General features: G+C 27.1%; 2 protein-coding genes across 5 annotated transcripts in view; one reads left to right on the top strand and one right to left on the bottom strand.

Moving 5' to 3' along the window:
• Nucleotides 1-123: 123 nt before the first annotated feature.
• Nucleotides 124-8263, top strand: LOC107443881 (insulin-induced gene 1 protein). Its single transcript, XM_016057885.4, has 6 exons — nt 124-342; nt 690-874; nt 1293-1414; nt 3587-3753; nt 4972-5071; nt 7082-8263. Exons 2-6 carry the CDS (start codon nt 697-699, stop codon nt 7121-7123), a joined length of 609 nt encoding a protein of 202 aa, XP_015913371.2. The 5' UTR covers nt 124-342; nt 690-696; the 3' UTR covers nt 7124-8263.
• Nucleotides 8264-10764: 2501 nt separating this feature from the next.
• The window catches only part of LOC107443879 (band 4.1-like protein 5), a 74423-nt gene continuing 59422 nt past the window's right edge, over nt 10765-25765 (bottom strand). Inside the window, exons 10-18 of one of the 4 annotated variants that reach the window (XM_043044060.2) lie at nt 24544-24723; nt 23340-23650; nt 21297-21485; nt 20205-20301; nt 19666-19728; nt 19530-19587; nt 17812-18279; nt 14509-14568; nt 10765-12593 (exon numbers count right to left, since the gene is read on the bottom strand). In XM_043044060.2, the coding sequence (XP_042899994.1) occupies nt 12396-12593; nt 14509-14568; nt 17812-18279; nt 19530-19587; nt 19666-19728; nt 20205-20301; nt 21297-21485; nt 23340-23650; nt 24544-24723 (1624 nt within the window). In that variant the 3' untranslated portion in view covers nt 10765-12395. The remainder of the gene's footprint in view (nt 12594-14508; nt 14569-17811; nt 18280-19529; nt 19588-19665; nt 19729-20204; nt 20302-21296; nt 21486-23339; nt 23651-24543; nt 24724-25765) is intronic. The other 3 variants (XM_043044061.2, XM_043044062.2, XM_043044063.2) reach the window with 3 other exon arrangements.

Below are 25765 nucleotides of genomic sequence, written 5' to 3'. Positions count from 1 at the left end.
TTATGGGAAAATCGATTAATCGTTATTGAAAATAAGTATTTCTATTAAAAGTTAATCTGGCAATCGCATATATTCCGATAGAGTTATTTTCCGCTTTCTGATTGGCTAGAAAAATCACCTGATAGTCAAACTGTATGGTGTGCTTTATTCATCGTGGTCTGTTGATGGTACGATCCGAAACCTGTCTGCTAGGTCTATAAAATATAAATTCAATGCGATGTTGAACTCTTTTGTTCTGTTGTCGCATGTCCTTTTCTTCACATTTATTTCGCATTGTTTACTTCAACCAATTTAGGAACAGATATTAATACAATAGTTTTATTTTCATATAAATTATTTTAGGTAATTTTTGAGTGTGTTTAATTTGTATTAAAACTAGCTTGTAAAATATCATTTTAGATTAATTTGTATTTAATTTATGTAAACAAATTCCGAAAGATATTTAATTTTTGGTTTTTCCATGTTTGAAAATTGTTAAATTTCATATTCTTTTATAACAATGCATTTTCATTTTAAATTTGTAATATGTGGCTAGGTATCTTTTTTGCTTTTGTTCACATAAAAAATTATGTATGGCTCTTCAAATTTAGGAAATATATTTGAATTGAAGTTAAAATTTTTAGTTGAATTGGTTGTTGTTACATTAGACACTAAATTTTTTTTAAAAGAAAAATTATGTTTGCTTTTAGCTTAAAAATGAAGTCTGCAAATCAGTTGATATGGCGAGGAGGCCTCTTATTTCTTATTGGCACCACTTTTTCCTTTGTTCTAAATGTGTTGCATGCTCATCAACATTCTTCGCTACAACATCCAACGAATTGGAACCGTATTTGCTTACACTGGTGGCTACTTTTAGTGTGTGGATCTGCTTCAGGTAAAAATATTTAGAAGTATTATATTTTGAGCTGAGTAAATTAGATTTAACTATCAAGAATTTTACTGTCAATCAACACAGTTTTGGCTATTGTCTTTTCATCAGTTATTGTTATAAATTTCTCTGTAGTTTTTAAAATGATTTTGTTATACGCTATTGAAATACAAATTTTGCATATTGCTGGAAGTTAAACTATATTTTTCTTAGTACTGAATGAAGATTAGTTACACTTAATTTTAGAAGTCTGGATTCTTAAGGTCATATATTAAAAGCTATATATTATTAAAGCTATATAGCTTTTTATTCTATATATCTTAAAGCATTTTGTTCTGCAGTGATATAGAATCCAGAAGATTTATATTATTTGTTCTTATTCATTTATGTTACAAATTAATATATAGTCTTTTTTTTTATATAGTTCTTATAGGTTTCATTCTTCCAATCTTAAAGTTTAGAGGGTGTGATACTGTAAAATCTCAAGATTGGTCACATGTTCTTCGCTGCACTATTATTTTTGTTGGCCTGAATGAGGCTTGTACTGTATCCTTTTACTATATCATAGTTTTTTTTCTTCATAGATTACTAGTAGTAGATAGTACTGTATCATAGATTTTTTTTTTTTAGTTAAGTTTTCTGTTTTATGTATTTTTTAAGTTATTTTCAATGTAGTACTTATTTAAACAAATATCTACATATTTAATTTTTAGTTACACATGAAGTCCATATTGTTAGAACTTAGCTGAAACTTACAGTAAAATAAAGTATCTTTTGCAAAGTTGTAAAAAGAAAGTATATTTTGGAAATTATTTAAAATTTAAATTAATTTATAAAAATTGTTTGCATGCAAAAATAAGGAAATAAAAGGAAAAGAAACAAATTTTGTATATAATTAATATTCAAACACATTTTTCTTTACTGTTAAAATGTCTCAACTTGGTTTATTTTTAACTGAATGAGAATTTAAATTACATTTAGCTTTCATGCAGTCTCAATTCTATTAATCATATTATTGGAGACATTTACATATCATGATTGTCATGCCAATTATAATTGCCAAGGTGCTAAATAGATTTTGAACTTGAATTTTTTTTGTTGTAAAGATGTAGATATTTGCCTGGAGTGGTTACGAGTTATATCTTTCAAGTTGGTCCCTTTCTGTGCTGTTTTATTTTTAGTTTCTTGTGGGCCGCTGCCCTGAAGTTCCTAAGACTTCGCGATTATTTTGCCCCAGATCAGGATATGGAAATCTCCACACATTATTTAATATTCTGTGTAATTATCTTAGAATATGGATGTTTTTTCTAGTATGCAGGGTTGATTGTGCTCCGGATTTTTTGCTAGCAGTGATCCGGAAGTTTCCGGAGATCGAAGGTCCAGACTTTTCAAAAAATCATTGACCGCAGAAATTTCTGAAAATCAAATTTTCAAAGGTGTAACTTAAAAACACAGTTTATTTGTTTGTAAGGGAGAGCCAGATACTTAATAAGCTTATATTCATGATTAATATTTATTTTTTATCAGTAAATAGTTATAATAATCATAAACTCAAGAAAGAAAGACATATTTGTAAATTTTAATTACTTTTCCAGGTCATCATAGGTATATGCAAATGGTATAGGCATGTGTAAAATTTTAAATATATTTTATGTAAGCCAAGAAATATTAAGAAAAGGAGAAAAAAATTTTTTTTCAATTTAAACTGTTTTTTTTTTTTAAATCAAGAAATTTTCCGGAATTTTGACTTGGGCTCACAATCACCCCTGAGTATGTGACTTTTAACTGCATACTTTTATGTAAACATAAATGTTTATTTGTCTATTTATATTACAGTACAGAACCCGTGATCCGGAAATCAGAAAACCGGAACGAAATTCGATAAATTTTCCCGCCATTTTTTAAAAAAAAAAACAATTTTTTTCCTCATAAGATTTTTCTTTCTTTTTTGAAAGATGTTCACCTTACCATCATTTTGGAAATAATCATTAGTGTATTACTTCATCGTTTTTTCTTCTTTTTAAGATTATTTTCAAATATTTATTTTTTTTTTTCAGTTGGGTTTAACAATAAAAAACGGCTTTTTGTAGCGATTCAGAAAACCGGAAAAATCAGTTATCCGGAATAGCGATGGTTCCGATCGTTCCGGATAATCGGTTCCCTACTGTATTATTTTTTAAAGATATAAAGAATTTGTCAGGGATAAATATCTAATTAAATTTTAAAAGTCTGAAAATTGAAATTTTTTTTTAGCTTTATTTATAGGTAAATGATTCTTTTTACAATATAGCAGAAAGTTTGGCAAAAAATCATATTTTATTAAGTACAATATTATTACCAATAACTAGTGTTGTAATATTTTTTTAAGAATTCTCTAAATAAAAAGGAACTAAATTATAAATCTTTCAAGAGAAGATTTATATTGTAAAAAAAATGCTATTACATACATGAAATTTTACTTACAATATATAATTAGGTAAAAAAAAGTTGATTTTTGCCCACCCAGAATTTTTTAGTTACAGTAGATAGATGCTGTTTACAACATTTTTAGTGTTTCTCAATTTTAATTTTTAGTTATTTTGAATACGCAAGCAAGATAAATTTTCAACTATTGTTTTTCATGCATATTCTTTTTTTGAATTTTAAATTTCTTTTAGACTTGAATTTAAGTTAAACCAAAAAGTTATAATTTAACATTTCCTTAACAATTTCAAATAGAAAATTGAATTTCCAAGCAATCTACAACTTTCTATTTCTCTTGCAATTTTATCACTGGGATTATGGTGGTATTTCGATGGAACTCCTATTGGATTTGGAATAGGGATTATAACAGCCTCTATAGCTACAATGATAGCATACATTCTTGTTTATAACCAACTTTGCATGTGAGTATTATTGCTTTCATTTCTGTTTTAGTCCCACAGTGGACTGATTGTTAAGACACGGTTCCCAGCAAATCACCGAAGTCAAGCATCACTGGCTACGGTCAGTGTGCGGGTGGGTGACCACTTGGATCAGTCTGCGTAGGGACCGAGGGTGTGCGGTATTGGTCCTCGTTGAACTGTGCTACCGTAAAGTGCTCGACTTTGCGCAGGTCGTCGGGCTACCGAAGCGGGGGTGCCATCCCCTCCGCAGAGGATCAAAATTGTGATGGCATGTCTTCGGATCATCCTCAGGGATGTTTCCCAGACCGTCGCCAATAGCCCATTGTGCAGCTCTAGTGCGAGGTAAATTAGCAACAACAACATTTCTGTTTTAACATTAAGTTGCTAGTGATTTATTCTAATTCTTTTTACTCGATTTATTCAAAAATGTTACTTTATTTGGCTTATAATTTTAGTCATGTATTTTGATAGTTTATTGTCTAGCCATTTGATGCAGATGGGACACCAGCGTTTCTATTATGTATTTTTTCTGGTGTTCTAATTATTAGTGAAATTATATTTCGGTATTTTCTAATTATAAAAAACATTCTAATAGTTACTAAAAAATCTGTTAGATTATTGGAATTATATTTGTAATAAATTATAAAAATCCAAAAAAAAAAGTTTAGATTTTTTTTCATTTCTTTCATATTCAGTAATTTATCAATAATTCATTTTGTAAATTAAATAACTGTTTCTCTTAAACTGCAAATTTAAAAAAAATTATTATTTGGTAGTGAGCTGTTTTGGAAGATTTTACCTTTAATGCAGAAAAAGATATCAATATTTCGTAACTGTAAATTATTAAAATGTTAAATATAACATATTTCACTTATTTTGATCTAAACTAATGCAAAATAGTGTTCAATAAAAATTCTGCATTAAGAGGATAAGGTATAATACAATTTTTTACATCAGAATTAATTTTTTTTTACAATGATAGAATGTCTTTCGGTTTCTATCAATTATAATAGAAAGTATTATTAACTGATATTTCTTTTTTATAATTCCCTTAAATTTGAATTTTATGAGCTTAACAAATTTTTAATGATTCTAAGTAAAATAGTTCTTTTTTTTTTCATTGAATGATTCTTTCTAAATATTTAGTTAGTCAAATTGAAAAAAATGTATATTTATTTTAAAATAAACTAATATATTTATTATTAAAATTATTTTCAGATTCAGTGAGAGAGAGTTTTCTTATTTAAGAGCATGGTTACCTTGTGTAGTATTTTCAGGAGGTATAACTATTGGAAACATTGGAGAGAAATTAGCCGCAGTAAGTTTAATTTTTGTTTGTTTAACAATAAAAATGTCTTTGAGAAGTAAAAGAATGTTTCCTTTTGTTTAATGTGGATAATTCTCCTTGATGTTTTGTACTTTAATTCATTCATTTTGTTATTTAATACAAACTATGAAAAAGATAATGTACATTTAATACCTTTATAAATAAGTGTGAAATAATATATATATATATAAATATGTTTAGAGCCCGCTCTAAGGATTAATTATTAGCCAGTAAGTTTAAATTAGCCAAATATCAAAAGTATTCGCCAAATACCCATTTTAGATTTTTTATATATCTTTTTCTTTCCAATGAAAAAATCATGCTCCAAAACACAATTTCATTCGCCAAATTAACAATTCTATCGCATTTGGCGAGGTGGCGAATCCTTAGCGCGGGCCCTTTTTGTAAATATTGCTACAATTACCAGAATAATTCAATTTTTTTTTTAAAAATGTGTTATTAGCTTGATAACAATAAATTGTTAGTGACCTGTATAACAAATCTATTTTTCCTTTATATTTCTCAATAGACAAACACTTGCAAAATTTGAGCGTTAATTTTCTGAGAAACAATTAAATCTAAACTAATTAACTATATTATTATATAGAAGCAGGGTTGGGATTTCTCATGGAATAAACTAGGCAAAATGAAATGTTAACTAAATGTGACCAATACAATTGTTTAGTGATAAATAACTATTAAAAGAATAGTTCAAAATTAAAGCAAATAAAACTTAATACTGTACAAAAAAGTTCTTAACCTTAATTTTTTTCTTCCATAAATAATTATTTTAATCTAATTTTAAAATCAAAGCAACCTATAACTGTAATTTATCTTATCTTCAATTCTTATTTGTTATCCTAAAATGTGTATTTAGATAAGTTATGTATGTTTACATTATTTTTAGTTCAAGGAATATTTTGTTTAAAGATAAAATTATTTAAAAGATTAACAAGAATTAAATTAAAATTTTTCATTGATTGTTTAGTTTTTTAATAGCAAGGCATTTCTTTGTAATTTTATATATTAATTTTGTTTTTAATTGATTTTCTTTTTAAAAACCTTATTTAACAATAAAATAAGATGAACTAATTATTTTCTTAAGGTGCAATATTGGTGAATTCTAAACAGTATAGTATAGTGTAAGGAGCTATTAAAATGTGAAGAGAAATTAAACTTCATCTTATTGCTAGGGTTAGAAGGATTTAAATCACTTTATTTATAATTTAAATTTATTTGATATTGAAGGTTTTATCCAGAGAAGTAATGTATGTAAATTATATTGAATATTCAAAATAGACTAAAAAATAAAAAAAAGACTAAATGTGGATTAAAATAATGTGAAACTTTTAAATAACTTTCCATTAATTGTATTCAAAATAATTTGTTAATTAATATACACATTTCTGTTATACTAGTTAAGTTTTTAATTTTTTTAAATATAAATTTTTAAATTTATTAAGCATGTACATAGAACATGTATTTAGAATAATTGATAGTTAAATAAATTGCAATGTTTAGAATAAAAACTGCAAGGCACTTAGTGAATTAAGGATATTGAACATAATCATGTTTGATAATGATCAAGAAGCTCAAATGGTCAACATCATTCTGAGAGGTGCTACTCTAAATTAACGATAGATCACAGCATAAAATATGACACCTATTTTTTTGAAAATGCAACTGCAATAATATGTGTGCTAATTTTTACTTTGAAAGGCATGGCAAATTGTGCTGATTTGATTATTTAATTTTTCTGTTTGGTCAACTCTTGTAAATATTCTTTATAATTTAAATAAATGGTTTCAATTTAAGAGTTTTATATTCTGAGAGTTATAAGATTATTAAAAGTTTAGATTAGTCATTAAGAGTTATATTTTAGCACATTGAAACATTTAACACATTGAAAAAAAAAAAGCAAATACCTATTTATTTCAGTAATACTGACAGCATGCAATTGTTGAAAATTTTGTTCTAATGTTAAGTAATTTTTCTTTTCAGAATGATTACTTGGATGGGGAAAACAAATCTCATGCCGAGTAACATAATTTACTGTCAGTATTTCCACCACTAAATTGATAGTGATACCTCAAACTAAACAAATTCATCACATAGAAGATCCTAATTTTCTGATGATTGAATTTATTGCAAGAATATTCAGTTCTAAGGTGCTCTCTGGAAGAAGTAAGAGAGGTGAAAATATTCTAGAGCAGTTTGAAGAATCAACTTTTTGGAGAGAGAGAGTTGAAACTCGTTAAGCTTCAAATAAGTATTATTGAAAACTAAGTTATTTATAGTCAAGAAGACTGTATTTGACTGTGATATTAATTTGCTATGCAAGTTGTTTGAGCTTATGTAAATAGTAATAGAGTAGTTACAGAACTAGGTCTTACACAAATTATGTTGTGTAGATGTTAAGAATAATTTGCCGATTACAGCACAAGGTTGTCAGACAAATGTGAGAACATATATGTTTGAAATAATGCAGGTTACTTTCAATATTTATATTCATGACATTTTAGTCGTAAATGCATTTGAAAGAAATATTGTTATGCAATATAGTTATGTTGAAATATATTTAATATAGAGAAGTGTTCATAAAATCTTTACAACAAATTTGTGCCTAAAGCAAAATTTTTAATGTGAAAGTTAAATATTTAACATATAACATTATCCAGCCATTTATCTTCTTACTTTTTAAAGAAAATTGTTACAAAAATTTTGTGCAGCTGATTTTCTCTTACATTGCCATTTTAATTGGATTTCATGCAAAGAATGCAATATTAGCAAGAAAATGCAGAATGATTTACAATTAAAATCTCAATTTTTGAGGAACTGAACTTTCTTGAGACATAAAAGTTATGAACAATTATTTGAAAGATCAAATTCTATTTAAAATTGAAAAAAAAAAAACATACGGGTATATGAATTAATTGATTAAATTGGAATAATAAAATATGTTCTGCAACAATTTCATTTGTAAATCGATGTGTTTTTAATTTTTTTTCTGTGTTGTATTTTATTGCAATATGACAATCTTATTATTTGTAATTCTATTAAGTTATATTAACAATTATGTTGAATAGTATTATGTTGTAGCATTTTGATATAAATTAAGTTGAATTTGTTGATTACATTTGCTTCAGAGATACAAATAAAGATATAAAAAAAAAAATGGAGAAATATATTGTCGTTTTTCTTCTTTTGATTGGATAAATTAGAAATACAGCCACAATAGACTGATTTATATTATTTGACCTCATTCCCTTCAAAAATATACAAATTGGAAATTACAATTGACATTTTTCAAGCACTCAAAAACAGGTACTCAATTTCAAGACTTGCCAGATATGAATGAGAAGAAACAAAAGTGATTTGAAATTTAAAACAAAATTGCCAAAAAAATAATGAGGGGTAAAATGCATTTCCACACACAATGGAGACGTCGTGAGAAACTTCTTCTCATTTATATCTGGCAAGTTTTGAAAATGAGAGCTTGAAACATGTTGACCATTACTTCCAATTGGTATACTTTTGAAGTAAATGAAGTTAAAGTAATATCTTACCGCTTCAATATCTGGAGATTATTTATTTAATACTGATTCTAAGTTTAAAGCAATTTTTTTAGCATTTGATATTAATTATCTATGCAGTATCGAATAACTATGCACGTTTATTTTGTTTCATAAGAACCTAAGTAATCAAATTATTATAGGGTAGGATTATTTTAAAAAAATTTGATTTTTCACAAGTTTCAAAAATTTGTTTACAGAAAAAAATTCTTTAAAAAAAAGTAAAAAATCAATTTAAATATACCAAAATAGAATTTTAAATATTCTTTTAAGCGGTCAAAATTTGTTTCATTCAAATTATAAAAAAAAAAGACCACAAGCAACAATTCAATAATTATAGCTTTATAACAGTTTTCTAAAATTATTTGGAAATTAAACGCATTGTTTTTAACTTTTGTGAAGAGAAAGATAATTTTTCAATATTGTAAAAATTCATTGCACCGATTTTCCCTTTTTAACTGGATAAATACAGCAAAAAGAAATAGCTGAATCAGAAAAAGATGCTGGGGACCTTTTCGTCACATTTAATTATGGTAAAAGAAAAATTGCAAAAACTCTCTAAAAAAATTTAACAATCACTAGTTGAAAAATGACTGAACGTTCATGTTTCAAAGCATTTTAGAATTAGTGATAGTTTTATAAAATTGGCAAACATTCATTTGTATGTATTGGTAGTTAACAGCAAGTCATAATATTAAATTCAGAACCAGTTGAATTCTATAAATATTGCACTCTTACCTTTCCGCAAATCTATAAATAAATAACTATTTACAAGAATTTATTATCAGTTTTAATTTTTTTTTAAATATAAGATTTTTGAGTTGTAGAAATTAATATTCTATTGTGTTAAAGTTCTTTTTATCTATATTAAATTTAAACAAATTCTTGAAAAATGTTTTTTTTTATTATATGAAATTATCTTAGGGCAAAGAGATCATTTTTTAAAAATTACTTAATTTGCACAATTTCTGTTTCAGACATAGGATATTATTTTCCTAATAACATCAATCCTGACTAAATCAGTCTAGGCTCTTTAGCAGGACCGACCACTCATTGTGATTTTCCCCCTACAACGATGAATACATGAAGTCCCATTTGCTATTTCTTAGACGCAATTTTATTTTAAAGGCCATTAGAACGTACAACTGGACCGTTCATTCCAATGCAGAGAAAAGAATTTTATTTTAAATTTCAAATTCAACAAATATTTTTTCGATGGCATGAATGGAAAAAGAGCACGGTTCTTATCCTGGGTGGTCCTTTGCATTATCTATAGTTAAAAAGATAGTGAAATATCAATTTCTTTCATTATTGAGAATTAGAAGTGTATGATATTGAATACTCGCTAGGTAATTGGAGTATCTTTTTTGTCTTCATAATCATTGTTATTTTTTTTAAAGGTTTCAATAGATCCGTTAACCAAAAACTATTATTATTTTTTTTCCGTGTCAAAACTATAAAATATGTGGTATCTTGTTTTAATTCTAGTTTAAACTTTTCAGTTTTCTGGGGGTATATTATTCAGCAAAAATGGCTGCTTGCAACCAGCATAATGCCATATGCTTAGAACAGCCCTTAAAAATTTTGAAGGGAGTGGATTGATTAGATTAGTAGAGGATTTTGTCAAAAGTCTAGTGTTTATAAGTAAATATTCACTACTATTTTGAGTACTCATGTTATATCGACCTTGCGTCCATATTTATTTGGACACAGGGGTCGATATATCAAACATCACTGTGTTAAGAACACATAAGCATTTTTGAGGATTAATAATGAAAATTGCATATAAAAAGGTTATTCATTTAGCAAAATTACAAAATAATAGAGCTAATTAGCATATTTGTGGCCCGCTTTGGAATTCTAGATGTGAAAAAATCAAAGATGAGTCAAAATTATCAAGTGTGTATGGTTATTAGGCAGATTGTACATTAATTGTACAAGCATTAGACACAACATTCGTTAATAGTCATTTCCTGAGTGTCATAAAAAAATTCTAAAGTTGTAGCAAAAGCAAAAATAAGTTTCAACTTTTAAGACCTCTTGTATCAATAAAAATGTTATTAATTTTACAGATGTTTATTCTTAAAATAAATTTAAAAAAAAGAGAAAAACTAGAATTTTAACTTCTTTATTCCAAAACGGAATATTTCTGAATTTCATACACAATATCCACTAATAACTAATTACATAATACATAATATACAAAATGCAACCTCATGTCAGCTTGAGATCCACTACACACTTTAATAAAGCGAATATGAACATAAAAGACGAATGAAAATACAAAATCATGTATGGCAAACAAAAACATCTTGGCACAATTTAAACATAAGTTACATATCACTCTATATAGGAAAACATAATTAACAAAGAAAAATTTATAATTTCACAAATTATTCTGTGATTACAACTTTAACATTTTTTAAAATGAGTGAAATACATTTTATTAAGATGAATAATTGAATACATTGTGAATTAATTAAATTTAAATAATTATGGCTAAATAATAGCACTCAATAAATTTAGCAATAAGAATAAAATATCAACTGAAAATTCCTTTTAATATTAATTAACAATTAAATATTAAACGGAATGTCTATTGTTTTGCAATTAAAATCTCATTGAGCAATAGATGTAGAGAAAGTTAAGACTGCAATTTGACTTTAGGTTATAGTTTATATAATTTTTTTTCACAAGTATTAAAGCACGATTTATTTAAAAAAAATATAACTGCATAATATAATAAAGAATTCATCTATAAATAATGCATTATATCATTTAGATTAAAATCTTTGTAAGAAGTTTAAAACTATTTAATATATTATCACTTTTGCAATATACTTAAAAAGTTAAAATTTTAAATTCATAAAGTTGTATAAATAGTTTAAAATCAACAATGGACGGAATGAGAGAGAGTTACATCTCTGTAATAAGGAACTATTGAATAGTAGCTAATATTTTTAAAATTAAAAAAAAAAAAAAATCACTAAATAAGAAGGCACAGGATCTTAAAAATACAAAATTTGTAAAAGTATCAATCATATTTATAGGTTTTTATGAATTATTTAATAAAAAAATTGTTGCTTCTTTTTATATCTAAACACGAAAAAATTTCCTGACTTTTGTAATGGCGGCAAAAAAATTTTATCATTAATTTTTCCATTGCACCTCGTTTTTATAGATAAACATATAACAAAACACTTAAACCTTGATATCAAAATTGTATTAATTTATAACTTCAACTGATTCTTTTATCCCAATTTTTTTGGTTATATTAATTACATTTTCTGACATTTCCCTGATTGATGAAATTCCTTGACTTTTCCCTAATTTCCCTATTCTGCTAAATAATATTTCACATGTTATAAAAAATAAACTTTAAAATGCTTGAAATGTTAGTAAACAGTACTGAAAACATTTAACATGATATATAAACTAAAAGATACAGTTTAAAACATTTTTATACTTAATACATGCATCATAAAAGTTTTATAAAGCTTTTACATTTTAAAGTTTACTTGAAAATTCATCAATTACTTAATTTTTAAAGACCCTGTGTTTCAATGACGCGATATCAAAAATATTTAACATACAACAGCAGCAGAAAACACTTCAAAATTCCTTTTTTACAGTTATAAATATTTATAAGTCAAACAAAGAATTGATTACTTTTTATGTTCACGACAAAACCGTTTTCATGAGACTCACTATAAAAATTATAATACAAGTTTAATAAATGCACATCAAAGTTCAGTAGTCATTACGGTGCGACGAATGGTCGTTGGGTTTTCAGGTGATGCCACTCCATTACTACTGTCAACATGCCACGGCGACAGTTGTGATGTTTTGGAAACTTTCATAATGGCTTGAACTGATATATCACGATTACTAGCTGAAGATACAGAGCGGGTAACAGGATTTGCGCCAGCAAATGATGTCTCCTAAAAAAAGTTAAATATTAGGAATATTCCATTCCTCTCATTGAAAACTAGGGTTGCAATTCAGGACAGCTGTATTACCAACTGGAACTTTTGTTTAGGTCATAACCCCATTATCTTTGATTCTTCTAAAACTATATTTCGTTAATACATGACAAGCTTTTGCAAAAGTACAAATGTATGCTTATCAAATGACTCAGATTTATTGATATTTTTTACTCAAGACTAAGGCTCCTACTTTTTCATAAAGTAAAAGTCTTAATTTCTTAGATTTGTAAATTAAGTAGATAAGCCTTAAAGTTTACCACAAAAATGAGATTAATGAAATGTGTTTCAACATATCATGAAATGAATTTTTTTCCAATTATACAGTCTTCTTCTATATTGTGATTTTATATGATCTAGATGTTAAATAAAAAAACTAATCATTTACAGGGTGCGTTGCCAAATCTTTCAACAAAAAATAAGCACCTATAAGTACTTTTTAAGCACTAAAAAAATATTTTTAAGCACTATATAAATTAATAAAATGCAAAATAATTTTCAAAGACTTTAGATGATCATGATAAAATAACTAGTTTCTAACAAAGAACTCTTTTTTGATTATATTAGCGGTGATCAAGAGATTTTTCGGATCGATATCAGAGAGTGGAAAATGAAGTCTGAAATTGAGAAAATCTTGCAAAATGTAGTAAATTTGCACATGAGAAGGCAATATCACCGAACCCAGCTCAGTAGACGCGCTTACAGATTCGCAAGTATTTCAAACATGTAAAATGATTGGTTTTTTCATACGCTAGGAACCGACGGTACGCAGAAATGTATTGTGTAAACGTTGAATAGAACAATGTGAAAAGCACACTTTTCCAAAATATGTGGCGAAAATCGACATGGTAATGAAAAAAATGTCATTTTCAGCGCCAGTGAAAAAAGAAAGCACCTTCACGGGCTTTTAAATAACGAAATTGAAAATAAGCACCTTTAAGCACTTTTCAAAAACACTATGCACCATAATTTAACTTACAACTGAATTTAGCATTGAACCCTTTTCTCAGAAATTAATTAATTGTGGATTGATTTCATTTGGAATGCTTTTGGTTTAATTTACTGGTAGAGATCTGTTGCACTAGATTATTTGATCAAAAATACTCTGTCCGTAACACAATATCAGTTGCATAAACTATGTGAATATGCATATTTTCCTCCTAAAATGATTGCCAGAAACATCTTGTTGCATATCATTTCATGTGCAGAAAAAAAAAGTCATTGCAAATTTGATGCATTTTCTGATAAATTAAAGTATAAACACTAAAAGAGGTTTTGGTACACAGTATTTTAATTCTTAATTATTGAGAATTTTTATTCTCACATCATTACTTTCTTATAAAATTATAAACTCGTTTCTTATATGGGAGAGAAAAGCTGTTTTGAAGAAGTTTTTATGTGCCTAGAACCAACGAAGGATTAAATATATAATTTAAATTCTACATAAAAGGAAAAAATATTAGAAAGTGAAAAACCTTAATATTCCAAGCAAGAATACATTTGCTGACACTTGCTGTTTGTATTCTAAAATAAGAATAGAATTAAGACTCAAAAGAAATACTATTGATGTAAGATCTCAATCCAAATTTGTTTAAAGCTCTGGATAATCATTTCAGCAAAGCGAATAAGTATGAAAGAAGAAGTTGGATAAATGATGAAATCGAGAGCACAAAAATAAATTAAAACTATGAAAGCTGTACTTAATATGGAAATATTATAAAACCCCTTTACATCTAAAATGTATTTTAAACTATGTGGGCCAAGGACATATCAATGGCTAACTAAACAAAAGTACTAACAAAAAGCATTTACTTTTAACACTAGTTAGCCGCCAATAAAATAAATATATATACAAGCACTTTCAAAAACTTACTTGAATATGCCTATGACTTTCCTCTTTCAGTGTAATAATCATCCCATTAATGCTTTCCTCCTAAATTTAAAATTGTAACTATAATATATATGCAATAGGTATTTGCCTAACAAATTATTGGCAGATTTCAGAATGAAAAAATTTGCTTACAAATAAGTCCAAACGTTCATTTATTTGACTTAATTGGTATTTTGATTTCTTTTTTAAAGTATTTAAACATGAATTTGTGATGGAATGACAAACACTGCCTCATAGAATTGTTTAAAACAGAGATGCACAACCTTTTTTAGATAGTGGGTCACAAAAGCTAAAAATTATCTGATGCAAGCTACAGAAAGAGCCAACACAAGTAATGAACAATGAAGGGTACAGTAAACATTAATTTAAAAGCAATGTGTATAATGTAAAGAACACAATGTAAAGATAACAAGGTCTAAAGGAAGACACAAAATCATTAGGTGAAGTTTTCTAAATTTATTTTAAGTATCAATATTATATAAAATGTTTCATCAGTTTTTATTGTCGTGAATTTCAACTAATTCAATTTTATTTACACTTACTTTGTTGTATATATTATATTTACACATAAATTACACCTGCCAACATTGGAGAAATAAAACAATGGGTATTTTACTAGAGACATTTTTTAGGCTACGAGTAGTTAGTTTTGATACAACATGCATAATCATGCAAGTCAAAAAGAGAAATTCAAAATTTGAAATAATATAAGTATTTACATTTTGCGAAGTAAAAAATATGTAAATAAATCTTAACCTAAAGATTTTTTTAAACCATTATTTTACTTAAACTATTTTATTTTATAACCGTCGTTGAACAGCCGTACCAATTTTGGGTTTACGACTACTAATGTTCAACTCTGTAGCCATGTAATTTTGAGCCCAATCCCGAAGACAAGGAAACTACTGGGTCAAGTATTAGGAGAAATTGGCCTTCCCGGAGGACTTCTTAATGGAACTAACCCGCATTTGAGTTACGCGGCGAGGAACCCACCCGTGGTTTTTCAATCAGTGGATATTCTATTACCAACTTTTTTAAATTTATAAAAAAAAAATTCTTCAACAAATACGTAGAAATTTGAGAATATACAGGTAAACAGGAGACAAACGTAAAATACAGGAGTCCTCCTGAAAAAACAGGAGACTTCGCAAATATGTCATTCCTACCTTGAATACAAATAATGTGCAAAACTTATGCATTACTAACTGTGTAACTTAGAGACAGATAAGGAATATAAGATATTCGAAAATAAATCCAAACAAATTTTGGTACAAGATTAAACCTATTTATTGCTAGACATTTTATGGATACTTTGGTATCATGCACAGAAATTAGAAATTTATACTAAAACTTAACTTTTCTTTTAATTTTGTTAATATCCTCTTCCCGTTTTTTATTGAAATTCATAAGAAATTACATTTCAAGTAAACACAGATTCCATTACTCTAAACAAAACTAAAAAAAACATGGAAATAAAATCAATAATTTGTTGTTAAAAAGCCCAATTACACTTAAATTCAAGCATGTAACAAGAAGAAAAATAAAACCGGAAGCTTCCCAAAGAAAAATAAATAAAATTTGAAAATTCAGCTAATTTTTTATTTGAGTATTAAAAACTGGTTTTTGTGACATTTTTATACTTTTTTTTAAATTTAAGGAGGTTCATGATAATACAAAAAGTTTCGTGAGTCATAAGGTTGTGCACTCTTGGTCTAGAATCAATAAAAATATAAAAAATATCCTTGATTTAAAAAAAACATTTTTTCCCCACTATTTTTATACTACTTTTCTTTGTAAGAAGTCTTGCTTCTACCTCAAAATCAATAGTTTCCCGCCTTTAATACATTTACTTTGAAAAAATGCAGTACAATTAAGAATTCTTTACTGCATTCTTCCTTCAGTTTTTACTTACTTATTGAGTAAAATTATTTTTAAAAAGTTATACACAAATTATTTTTAAAAGTTATACGCCTCATTTTAAGTTCTAATTCCCAATGGACCATATATAATGTAACATTAAAACAGACAATATTTCTAAATTCAAAGTTTATGGCAGTTTCTAGTTCTGATTGCTTTGCATATATATTTTAGTAAACAATAGTTTAATGACTGGGAGGATATGTGGTCAAATAAATGTATTGAATAGTAAATGAGAAGTAGGAATACATGAGAGCAATGAAGCTAATATTGTATTATAAGGCCCACCTGCACATTGAAGGTAAGAATGATATGGAAAGATGAAGGGTATGAATAAACACATAGAAAATAGAAAACTATGTAAAGCACATGGAACTAAAATATAAAAAAGGAACCACACGAATGAAATTAAGGAAGGAACAAGTGTTTTTGGATAAAAAACAATACAGCAAACATATATTTACACAAATAGGCTATGGAACAAAAATGGAGGTATAATAAAGTTCAAGAATAAAAACACAATGCTAAAAATATATAGCAAAGTTTAAATCCCAAAAATTCAATAAAATACAGAAAAAATAATGTATAAATATAGAAACTTATGAAAAATAATATAAAACATAAGATATTTTAGTACTGAAATCTTTTCAAGCATAATTTAATACAACAAACTTAAAAGCTAATATTGTTTATAAAATGCAGGATTTTTATTTTTTAATATAGAAACGGTATAAAATAGTGAGGAAGCACATGCAGTTATTTTTTTATTTTTAAAAACTACAAATCACCAGTTAACTTTTAAGTGAACTTTTCTAAATATAAATAAATTTTTAAATTGATACATTAAAATTTTTTTTTCTTCAGGATAGCTAAGCTTATACCATGGAAATTTTATAAGCTAACACATAACTATATCACAAATAAAATCAGTTACAAGAGTTCATGAGACATAAAAAACATGAAATTCTTGAGCCAAATTAGATTGTCACATACAAGTTGTCTAAGGCTTGCATGGAGTTTGATACGCTTGAAATGATGATTAGAAAATAATGAAACATTACAACTCTATAAATTAATGTTTTTACTTTGTTGCGAAGTAAACACAGCGTCTATGCAAACTTATTTCACACATAATACTTAAATATGTTTGAACCATAATAAGCAAAATTCAACTTCTTGTAGAGACGTTTTGTTGGAATTTTTAATAGGAGAAACACTATTGTCATATTATTATTAATATTAAAAAAAAACCAAAACATAAATTGAAATTTAGCATTCATACTTAAGTATTTATACATTTCCCGACATTTTTTTCAAAGCCAAGTATAAATACTTTCTTTCCATAGCATGGCACTTAATTTTACTTACTGTTAGAACACGTGGTTTCTCCATTTCATCTTTCAACGATCCTTCTTCTATAGCTGATTCTTTCGGAGAAGCGATATCAGAAAAAGGTATCACGTTAAAAGTAGAATTTTCTAAGGGAGACTTTTTACCATTGTTAGTATCAGAAACAGTAGAGAGATGCATAGATTTCATTTGTTGAACAGCATCCTCAAGGAGTTTAGTAAGTTCGGTAGATTTATGAACGGTTAATTTGGCTGGTTGAGGTACATTGATAACAGAAGAGCCATTAATTTGAACATGTTCAATGGTTAGAGGAGAAAGTGAAGGAGGTGAAGGGAGAGTGGGTGAAGGAGTTGAAATAGGAATTTTTAAAGGTAAAAGAGGTGCAGTAGTATCGCTTAGAGAGTCTAACTTTAGAGCTTCGGTAGTAAGAGATATTTGTCGAGGGGGTGGTATGGGTTTTGAAGATAGCTTGCTACCGTTTGGAACCTAATGGGAGGAGGGAAGAGGCATACATTTACATAGGGAAAACATGGATGAAAATTATAAGGCACTGAGAAATGATAGGAAAAAGCAATTTTTTAACAAAACAAGCATAAATTTTAGAATTCTACATACTTTACATATAAACATAAAAAATCTACAGGCAGATCATTAAGACACAGTAAGCATTAAATCAAGTTGTGTGATTCAAATTTAAATTCTGGCTTGAAAATAATCGAAATGTATGTTTAGATTATATCTTTTATGCATTGAGTCAAGTATCTCAATGATCAAATAAGGTTATTTAGCACTATAAAATGGGACTTCTTTAAAAAAAATTAATCATTATTTTTTTTATTACATTATATTTCTGAGCTGCAAAGATTTGAATTCTATCCGAAGAGTACATTTACGATTCAATAACAAGAAAAAATTCCAAAATCAAGGGTCATATGTTGGCTCGATTAAGAACAATAAAGACAAACTTAAAAAAAAAAAAAAAAAAAAAAAAAAAAAAAAAAAAAAAAAAAAAAAAAAGAGAGCACAGGAAAGCAAAGTCAAAATGCCCTTCACAACAGGCAAAATAAAGACTTTTGGACGCAAGTAATATATATATTAAAAATACTGTAAAGTAGATTATACAACTTATCCTTCAATATTGTTTTACATTTTCTATAATCACAGAATTTAATACCTTATTTAAATTCACTTTTAAAAGTTTATATAGTGCATAACAAATTAAGAAGAACCAATGTAAAAAAACATTGAAAATGACCTCATCAAAATATATTTAAGTTTAAATCAAATTGAACATATGTTAAAAAAGTCAATATTGCCAAATGTGTTTATTTAGACCTTTAATTCATTAAGATTTTATAAGAAACTTCTTAATAAATGTTAAAAATACCTACTTTAAACTCTTAAGTTATCTCAATTAGTGTTTCTTAAAAATAAAACAACTGGTTTAAACATGTGACAGGTTGGTTATTAAGATCAACTTACGTTTGTATATGTAAGTTAATTCTTGATGATGTAATGTAATTGAGGCGTAAAGGAAAAATGTGTCAAAATCAACAATATCTTTTATCCCTAGCAAACAGTAAAATGTATATTGGAAACAAAATCCTGAATGTCGAAATAAATATTAAGGTATCTGCAATCTCTGTTAAATAAAACTTGACAAAGAGTCAGAAACATTAAATAAGCGCTTGATTTATGAAATAGAGAATACCATGAGAGAAGTCAAATTTACTTACGGTAGACGTAACAGGGACTTCTGCCTCATCATTAAGAGATTTCTTTAAGGGAATGTTTCTGAAATGTATGAATAAAATGTTAAGCTAATAACGAATTTATTTTATTCAGTGAACAACAAATAAGAAAAGAACTTACATAGTGGATGCATCTTTACCATTGGCAGCTGAGTGCTGTCTGGTTACTTCTGGACTCTTATCACTAAATTTTAAGGGAAGAAAAAATCATGAATAAAAAAAATTGCAGAGATGTGATTTGAATGTGGGATACTTTATAACCAACCTTTTCTGAAGTTGTTTGAGAAATTTAGTTTACTTATTTATGAAAGTAAATAGAAGAAGCATATTTAATTTTTTTAATGTGCGATTTTAATGTATACATGATTCAATTTTAGTTTTTTTTCTCTTTTTTTTTACAAATTGAAAAAAATACTCTAAAAACAATGGTAAAGATAAAAATAAAAGGAAAAATTAAAGAAAAAGAAAAATGACTTTGGAGCTAAAATCTATAGTAATTGACATCTTTGTAATCTATTCATTAATTCCTTTAAGTTAAAATTTTCAAGCATAAAACAAGAACTGCAAGCAAAAAGTGCAAAATTGATATAAACAATTTTAAAATATAAGTTATTAAAATGGTTTATGTTATGCATATTCTTTTTAAAATTAAATACTTACCCGTTAATTTGAATAAGCGGTTGATCCTGTTCAATATCAACCAGAAGTTTTTTCTCTTTCAGAAAATCGACAACTACAGGAGCCTTTTCACAAGAAACTAAAAATTAAAGAAAAGATACTAGTGTTAAAAGAAATAAAATCAAAATATATGAGAATCCAAGAAAATTAATAGACACTTTAAATCAAAGCTTTTAATAAAACTCTTAAAATCTTAACTAACATATTTCAGGGAGAGATTTTTGTGTGCTAAGTTAAGCATTGTATTGAACTGTAAGTAGAGTTAATGATACTAGGGATGTAGCGGGTCCAAGAACTCAGTTTTCAATGAAAACCAACTTTTTTACCCAGTTGGTTCCGGCATTTGACAGTAACTGGGCAATGAAAATTTGGCAAGGTATTCGGTATATTTTTAAATGACACAAAATCTTGATGCCATTATAAAACATTAAAATCATGAAAAGAAATTTATTAAATTAATATAATAATTTTATACTCATAGTAAAAAATAAAGTTCTGCTTAAAGTTGAACAAAAAAGAAACAAAACTGGGAAACATAACAAAATCCAATGCGTTTGTTAATTTTGCTTAATTTTTTGGTCTTCCGACAAAATTAAACAATGTCATTAACATAATTTTAAACTTTTTATTTCCACATTTTTTGCCCTTTTCTCGTTTGTTTCAAAACCACTTTTGCAAACTATTACCATTTCTTTTTCGTCTGCCATTTCACCTTGTTTGTCGTGTCTGTGATAGATCGTAACAATAAACATTTGATTTTGAAGCAGGCAATGCTGTATGCCTCTCAGGGCAAAACAAATCTATTCACTAACTATTGCACCCTCATGTGCTAAAAGTTTGGTATTACATTACTTGCCATTATAAACATTAGCTTATATTGTGAAGTGAGTTAACATGATCACATATTATTACAGACAAGTTGCTTCGAATAAGATTTTTTTGACCAAAGTTATGTGGGAGAAAACACTGCATATTTGGAAAAATCCTGCATATTTCTTTTATGACATTAAAAATATTAATTTTTACAAAAATACATAAATTGTTTAATAAAAAATGTAAATAAAAAAAATGTACTCTTTTTGTTTTCTTCCTCCATTTTAGCTTTTAAGATATTGCATTTCATCTGGTCAGCAGGAATTGGCTTGGCTCCACCCAATACTTTCATTTGGTTATTTTTTAAAGTATTGGTATCTTTGCTAGTAGTAGGTACAGTTACAGGATGGGATTCTTTTCCCTTTTTTAAGAGAATGACATCATCCACATCTGAAAGAATAAATCAACACCTTTAAAAAGAATGTTTGGGTTCAATAAAATTACGTAATTGCTAAAATTATTCGTTGTTATTCATTATCTAACAATATTTTTAAATGTTGCTTTATGGAAAAAAGATCAATTTTATGCAATGCATGCAAATTTAACTCATTCTTAATTGTTTTTCTATATTTTTTATTTGATAAGGAGTTCCAACAAGTAAATTTAGCAAGAAGCTTAAATCATGCATGTTATAATGTTAGCACCTTATCCTATATTTCGAAACTTCCAGTGATTTCCTAGTTAATCATTTTGAAAAATTTATATTCCCCACACTTTATTTCAATCATTATCATTCGATTTCTTTTAATAGTTTTTATACATTCTGAAAAGTTATAGAATCATTGGATTTGGTTAATAGGTTATTTTTTAATTATCACAACTCCATTTATCTAAACATAGTGCTGTTTACTAAAAAGTCCTTAACTACACAAGTTGAATTCTTGAAAAAACTTAAAAAGCAATTTATCCTTCTTTAACTTCAAGAAACTGAATATAAGAATTTGAACTTAAATGACAAAACTTAGAATTTTGCCAAAAAAAAGGAATGACACTCTTTTAAATAAAATGACAACAATCACATTAAATCGTAATCAAAGATTTTAAATTTATATTTGACCAGTTTCTGCACATTGATAAGTGTATGATCTGAAATTTTTTACAGAGTGGATATTTTACAGCATCCCAAATGCAATAAAAAAAATTAAAAAATGCAAAATATTTGAAAATGACCCCAAAAAATTAGAAAAGAAAAACTGAAAATCTCAGAAGTATATTATGCTTGAGAAAACTAACATCATTTATAGCTAAACCATTATTAAAATAAGTTGCAATTTAAGAACACTAGTCGAAAATATTCTAATTAGAACAGTTTAGAAGCAACAAGTTGCTTAGCCGAGCTCACAGATTTATAACTACAGTAGGGAACCGATTATCCGGAACGATCGGGACCATTGCTATTCCGGATAACTGATTTTTCCGGTTTCCTGAATCGCTACAAAAAGACGTTTTTTTATTGATAAACCAAACTAAAAAAAAATATTTGGAAATAATCTTAAAAAGAAGAAAAAAACGATGAAGTAATACACTACTAAATATTTCCAAAATGATGGTAAGGTAAACATCTTTCAAAAAAGAAAGAAAAATCCTAAAATCTTATGAGGAAAAAAAATTATTTTTAAAAAAATGGCGGGAAAATTTACTGAATTTCGTTCCGGTTTTTTGGTTTTCAATTTCCGGATAACGGGTTTTGTACTGTATTATATCAGTTTAAATAATAAATTTATGCATGCCCTTTAATGTGCATCAAAATTTGATACTACCACATGCTATCACAATACCCTCAGTTTTCAACTTTTTGGCATTCGCTTAAATTTATAATATCACTTTGGTGACTGTGTCTTGTACCTAGTTTTTTTAAACTGTGATCATGAGCCTTCCTATGCCAGTTGTCCAGATGGATGCTCACATTTGATTTGTGTTGCTGTATGAATGAGGTGAGTTCAATCTTCAAGATATTTATGTGTTACTAAGTCTTGCATTTAGTCTTGGACTAATCGAAGCTGAAGATTTGATTTAAGTTTCAGTGCCTCTTTATGGATTATCATAGTGCCTCTTGTGACGTGATGAGATGTTAAAATGGATCCAGAACATGGCCTACTCCTTTTATTCATCACACGTTTCTGATCAGTGAATCTGGGGTTGTACTCCACTGATATTGGCCTGAAGCAGCCATACCTCAACTACTATGTTTAATAATTTTTTGATAATCAAGAGTAAGGAAATTCAAGAAAAGTTTAAAATTACCTGTAACATCACATGGGCTTGGAATTTCTTTTTTATGAGCTGACAAAGAAGAAAGCTCATTATTTATTTCAGTGTTCTCAGCACTAGGTTTGCCTTTAGTGAGTGATTTAATTAAATTATCCAATCGATCTTCAGCACTTTCCTTGACAATGCCATTAGAAAGCGGGACGGGATTCTTTATATCAGATGATGTTGATGGCTCCAACACAGTTTCTTTTACAGTAGAAGCTGGTTGAGCATCTACCGACTTGGCTGGACTGTCTGTGGCACTCTGACTTGGCTCGACTGAGGTGAGGTTGGCAGGTAGAGCACTAAAATTTTAAACATAACAAATAAAAATATAGAATAATTTGCCCTTTTATAAAATAATAAAAGAAATTTTGATATTTTTACCTTCAACCAATTCCTGGATTTTCATTTTTTTTATAGTGTATAATAGTTTTAGTATAGTTTTTTTTATAAGTGTATAATAAAAAAAACAAATGAAAATCCAGGAATTTGTTTTTTTCCTTCAACAAATTCCTGAATTTTCATTTTTTTTATTTTTTTATTAATGTATAATAGTTTTAGTATAGTTTTTTTTATTAGTGTATAATAAAAAAAAAAAAAAAAAAAAAAAAAAAAAAGAAAATCCAGGAATTTGCTGAAGGAAAAAAAATTCAAAATTTCTTTTATTATTTACCAAGATTAATGCGATAACATTATGTTATTGCGGACCACTATAATCTTAAATTCAGTGTTGCCACTAAAATCTGGAAAAAAAATTCCCTGTGTTTTCATTGTACATAGTATACACATTTATATTAAGAAGAAACACAATTACTGCGCTCTTGTGTGAGCTATATTGAACTAACTATACTAGTTTTAATTGCTGGATGGAGAAAAAAAAGGATCAGCTGAACATAACTTAACTATTGCTATAGAAAATAAAATAGTTTAGCATAGTTGGAATATCATCCTTAAATATTCCATAGATTACACATTGAGTGGTCACCATTTTTTAAAAGACAAAAGCAAGGAACAAAATTCCTTGTATTTTCTCAGTTTGTAAAAAAGAGAAAAATCAAACTTCTCTGTTATTTTAGGTGATTTTGAAATTCCCTGTATTTTCCAGGTTTTCCCTATTCTCTCTGTGGAGTGGTAACCTCGACATTTAAAATGTTAAGGACAATAAAACATTTTAAATATATGGAATTAAGATTACCTTAGACCTCTGTCTTCATTTCTTAGAGCATTTGCAAGTTCATCAGTAATTTCTCTATCTCTTTCACGATCTCGCCTTCTATCATGAGTTGGTCTACGAGAATATCGCTGACTTGGACGGCGATCAAACTGAACAGTTCTTCTTGCTCTATTTTGGGTTGTCTGATATTCGGTTTTCCCACTGAGTAAAAACACATGATTAAATAAATTGAAAAGCACTTCTTTTGAACAAGAACAAGCAAATTAGTTAAATTTTGTTTACATAATCAATTTTAATTAAACCATCTTTAAAATTAAGGGTAAAAAATTCCAGCAGATTTTATTTTATTTTATCACATGGTTATGCAATATTTAGAAACAAATTTATAGTAATTATCTTGTTGCAACAGTTAAAGAAAATATTTATTTCTTCAAAGTGTACTTTTTCAGAAAAATACTTAGTTTTATAAAATGCGATTACATTTTATGCAGTTAACTTTATTACTATAGTTATCCAGCAGCAACATAGATGAATTTTTTTTAAGTCTATGAATTAATATCAAGTTTTGTCTGAAAATATACTTAATGTCCAATTGCTTATTAAGAGTTTAAGTTAATTACATAATCAAAATAGTTAAGTGGAAGAAGAGAGCAATAAAAATATCAATATACTTTTGAAAGGAAAAAAATGTAAATAAAACTGCACAATCTTGGAAATATACCAAGATTTTATGTGGCAGTAGTTAACAATGAAAAGTAGTGTTAATACCAAAAATAAACAATAACTTAATACTAATTTAAATAATAAATCTAAAAATTTTGATCAAAACTAACAATTTTGATCAAAATTGATAATTATTATATTCTTGCTTCTTTTTCTGAAAAAACAATGATCAAGACTTTGTATTATCTTAAGAGGAAAAAATGCCACTTCAAAAGATTTTTTTTTGTGAATTTAAGGAAGAAATATTAAACTTCAATAATAAATAAACCTGTATTTGTTGTAATCTTTAGCTCAAACTTTAAACCAATCAATAGATATTTTTATATCTACAATATTTAATTCATTTTCAAGCTTGCCACAAGCATACATAAGATAAAACATGTCCAATGCAATTGAAGGTTAAATTTTTCTAAAAAATCCCCACTATTCTTCCATAGTAATTCAAACCCAAGCTCCTTAATGCTTCAAAAATTTGCACTACAAATAAACATCATAGTTTACACAAATAGTTAGTAGTAAA

This window comes from Parasteatoda tepidariorum, chromosome 7 (genome assembly GCF_043381705.1).
Source record: "Parasteatoda tepidariorum isolate YZ-2023 chromosome 7, CAS_Ptep_4.0, whole genome shotgun sequence".
In the NCBI taxonomy this organism is placed as follows: Eukaryota; Metazoa; Arthropoda; class Arachnida; order Araneae; family Theridiidae; genus Parasteatoda; species Parasteatoda tepidariorum.
Note: the sequence above shows the minus strand (reverse complement) of the source record. Positions and strands in the feature narration are given on the sequence as shown.